Source organism: Vigna unguiculata, chromosome 10 (genome assembly GCF_037176805.1).
Source record: "Vigna unguiculata cultivar grain cowpea cultivar isolate G323 ecotype 2 chromosome 10, ASM3717680v1, whole genome shotgun sequence".
Lineage (NCBI taxonomy): Eukaryota > Viridiplantae > Streptophyta > Magnoliopsida > Fabales > Fabaceae > Vigna > Vigna unguiculata.
Window position 1 is genome coordinate 39798496 of NC_140801.1, and position 3891 is coordinate 39802386.

Below are 3891 nucleotides of genomic sequence, written 5' to 3' on the forward strand. Positions count from 1 at the left end.
TTGTTTGATGATTCGATGACTTGAGGTGTTATATATATATATACACTTGAATTTGAGGATCTGGATGTATGATTGTTTGACTGGATGTGGTTGAAAACCTTGGAAGTGTATAAACCAGTAAAAGATTATTTTTACTGGTGTGGCGCCTAGCGGTAGGAGGAGCTCCGCCAGGCGATAAGCCACAAACAGTGAGGGTCGCTGGTAGAGTGGCGCCCGGCAGTAAAAAGGACACCGCCAGGCGATCTGGAACTGTCTGCCTAGCGGTTCGTAGGGAGGCGCCAGGCGGGAGCGTAGTGGCAGGGGTCCTTTGCAGATGGATTTGCATGGATGTTTTCTTTCTTTTCTTGATAGCTTGGTCAGGGATATGCTGGATTGGTTACGAGCGGGGAGGTTCGTAACAGAGTTGTGAGATGCGTGATTGATGCGGGCGGGGAGGTCCGTATCTATTGTACTCTTGCGTGGGGATACGAGCGGGTAGGTTCATATGTTCCGTGCTCACACCTGAGGCTACTATGAGCGGGGAGGTTCACAGTAGGTGTTCATGCATGTTGGACTACGAGCGGGCAGGTTCGTAGAGTTGGACTACGGGAGGGGAGGTCCGTAGAGTTGGACCACGAACGGGTAGGTTCGTGGGAGCATGATAATCCCTAAGGACCAAGGGTGTGGTTGAATCTTTCTCATATAGGTTATGAGATTGGAAGTATATTGTGATAACAAGATCACCAAACTAAAATTAACTAAGTTAGATTGGGTGAGGGCCAGTTCTTATTATCTTATGATTATATTATTTTCTTTTTCAACTCACCCTTTCTTGTTTGTGTATTTGTGTTTGGCGATGATCACGTGACTTGTTACGTGGGAGCAAATGTGACTTCAGGTGAGAATGCTGAAGCATAGAGACGGAGCAGAGGGCTTACGATGGGAGATTTTTCCATATCTTTATTTCATGTATTTTTGTAATAGACTTTATGATGTTTTCTTTATTATGAACTTGTAATAAGGATGAAGTACTATGATTGAGTTATCACGGTAAAAGTTTTTATTTTCCCGCGCATAGGAACCTTATATAATGTTGAATTTCCAAAAGAAAATTCGTGATTTATGCTATATCTAGTAATATCCATCTCGGGTGTTACATTTGGTATCAAAGTATATGATTTCAAAATGATTTTTGGGCCTTGGGAAGTGAGCTTAACGCGATTGTGAGAGTAATATAAATTGATTGAATTATAGAGCTGATGAGATGTGTGTTATTGCATGGTGTGTATTGCTAATGCATTTTTCCGAGATGAACTATAATGGTGTATGATACCTATGTTCCAGAAACTAGGAAATGGCTGGTGGAAGAGGTAGAAGAATTAGTGCCAATAACTCAGCTGATGAAATTGCCCATGCTATTCACCGATTGGTTGACGCTATGCAGCCGCAACAGGTGGTGCTACCACAGCCTGCACCATGACCTGTCAGCATGGATGATTTCATGAGGCACAAGCCAGCCAAGTTCAATGGCAAGGCCACTCCTGATGACGCGGATGCGTGGATCAAGGAGTGCGAAAAGATATTCCGTGTACTAGGATGCTCAGATGAACAAAAACTGGCCTATGCCACTTTTCTATTGGTGAGTGATGTTGAATACTGGTGAGTTGGAATGCAGCAACAAATGGGGACTAGGGAGGAGGAAGTGAGCTGGGAGAATTTCAAAAAGAGATTCCTGGAAAAATATTTTCCAAATAGTGCTAAGCATGAGAGGGAGGCTGAGTTCTTGACCTTACAACATGGCAATATGACTGTGCAGGCTTACGTTAACTGATTTGAATATCTGGCGAGGTTTTACACACAAAATATCACAGAGGAATGACGTTGTCGAAAATTTGGGACGGGTCAACGACATGAACTGCTCAGGGTTCTGGTGTCACTCAGGATCCGAGAGTTTCCTCTCTTAGTGGAACAAGCGAAAAGTGTGGAACAGTTAGAGATGGGGCCTAGTCGAGTAGCCAGACCGCAGAGAAATGTTGTGGAGGCTAGACAACAGAAGAAGCCATATAATCGACCTTAGACGTCGTCACAAGGGTTGACGTGTTTCTAGTGTGGGGGAGCACATTTGAAAAGAGATTGCCCCAGACTTGCTCGTAACGCAGGGAGTAGTGGAGGAGGGCGGAAGTGTTTTATGTGCGATCAACCCGGTCACTTTGTGGACAGGTGCCCTAATAAGAAGACGGTCGTAGAGCCACGACCACAATTGCCTTCTACAAAGAGGCCAAGAGCAACGGGGAGAGTGTTTGCGCGGACTAGCGTCGAGACAAACCGATCAGGTAATCTTATACAAGATACGTGTGTAATGATTGGTTAGAATGTATGGGTACTTTTTGATTCGGGAGCTTCACATTCTTTTATTTCCAATACATGTGTGGGGAGGTTGGGATTAGAGGTTCATGACTTGGGGTGCGAGCTAGTAGTCTCGACACCGACGTCTGGGCAAGTTACAACCAGTACTAGTTGTGATGGATGCTCGATCGAAGTGGCGGGCCGTAGGTTCAAGGTGAACCTTATCTGCTTGCCGTTGGAGGATTTGGATGTGATATTGTGGATGGACTGGCTGTCTAATCACCATGTGGTAATGGATTATGGACGACGTAGATTGATATTCCCAAAAACTGAAGGGGTAAAATTGATCTCATCTCAAGAAGCTATGAAAGAACTAAGAGAGGGAGCTACCTGTTTCATGATGATAGCTCAGTAAGAGAAAAAGAGTAGTGAAGAGCATATCCGTAACATATTGGTGGTGGCTGATTTTGCGGATGTGTTTCCTGACGAAGTTCCTGGATTACCCCCAAGCAGGGATGTGGATTTCACTATCGGCCTCATCCCTGGGGCAGGTCTGGTGTCTGTCGCTCCTTATAGAATGGCACCAGCTGAATTAACAGAACTCAAAAAACAGATAAAAGATCTGTTAGGGAAGAAATTCATCAGGCCAAGTGCATCTCCATGGGGAGCCCTAGTACTACTGGTTAAGAAGAAAGATGGGAGTTTCAGGCTATGCGTCGACTACCGTCAGTTAAACAAACTCACGATTAAGAAGAAGTACCCATTACCGCGGATAGATGATCTATTAAATCAGCTTCGAGGAGCTGGGGTATTCTCAAAGATTGACTTGAGATCTGAGTATCATCAGATTTTGGTCAAGCCAGAGGACGTACAAAAGACGGCATTCCGGTCTCGTTATGGACATTACGAATATGTCGTGATGCCGTTTGGGGTGACAAATGCTCCAACGGTATTCATGGATTATATGAATCGCATATTCTGACAGTGTTTGGATAAGTTTGTTGTTGTGTTTATCAATGACATCCTTATTTATTCCAGAGATCGGGATGAACACGCTGAGCACCTGAGGGTGGTGTTGGAAATACTCAGGTTATATGAATCATAGAATTATATGAATTATCATGAAACATGAATTGGTTGAATTGGTTGTGCATTGACTTTGTAATTGAGTGGGTATGGGTTTGAACCTTGGTAAATACAAATTTACTTTCTTTTTGTTAAAATTAGTTTTGGCATGAAAATAAAAGGGTAGAGAAACCCTAGTTGACAATGGGCAACCAAGGGAGGCTGGAAAACAACCACTAAATGGACCTTCAATGGTAATTAAACTCTAATTAATGGCAATTTTCTTTTTAGTGCATTAATCTACCATTAAGGTACCATTAAAAGACAAATTTTGGGTAAGAAGAAGGGTTTTTGTGGTTGTCATTATGTTATAGTAAGAGGAATACGAAATTGGAGAGTGTGCTGTGAGGATTGAGTGGATTTGGGAGCTTAATTGAGGGGAAGTGCAAGGCGTCCTAGTGATCAAAGAGGAACTCTCAAGAATCTCCATTTTTAACAAAG

At 43.4% G+C, this 3891-nt stretch overlaps 1 protein-coding gene across 1 annotated transcript; it reads left to right on the forward strand.

Moving 5' to 3' along the window:
* The first annotated feature begins 1468 nt into the window (after nt 1-1468).
* On the forward strand, nt 1469-3307 carry LOC146883172 (uncharacterized). Its single transcript, XM_085667462.1, has 5 exons — nt 1469-1638; nt 1796-1903; nt 2200-2312; nt 2427-2736; nt 2839-3307. Exons 1-5 carry the CDS (start codon nt 1469-1471, stop codon nt 3305-3307), a joined length of 1170 nt encoding a protein of 389 aa, XP_085523588.1.
* Nucleotides 3308-3891: the final 584 nt, after the last annotated feature.

What these genes read in the sequence shown, in the direction of transcription:
- LOC146883172 (XM_085667462.1), top strand. Translation starts at nt 1,469, where the DNA reads ATGGATGATTTCATGAGGCACAAGCCAGCCAAGTTCAATGGCAAGGCC. An exon ending in GTGAGTGATGTTGAATACTG is followed by an intron (nt 1,639 to 1,795) that starts GTGAGTTGGAAT and finishes ATGACTGTGCAG; the next exon opens with GCTTACGTTAACTGATTTGA. An exon ending in TGTTTCATGATGATAGCTCA is followed by an intron (nt 2,737 to 2,838) that starts GTAAGAGAAAAA and finishes ACCCCCAAGCAG; the next exon opens with GGATGTGGATTTCACTATCG.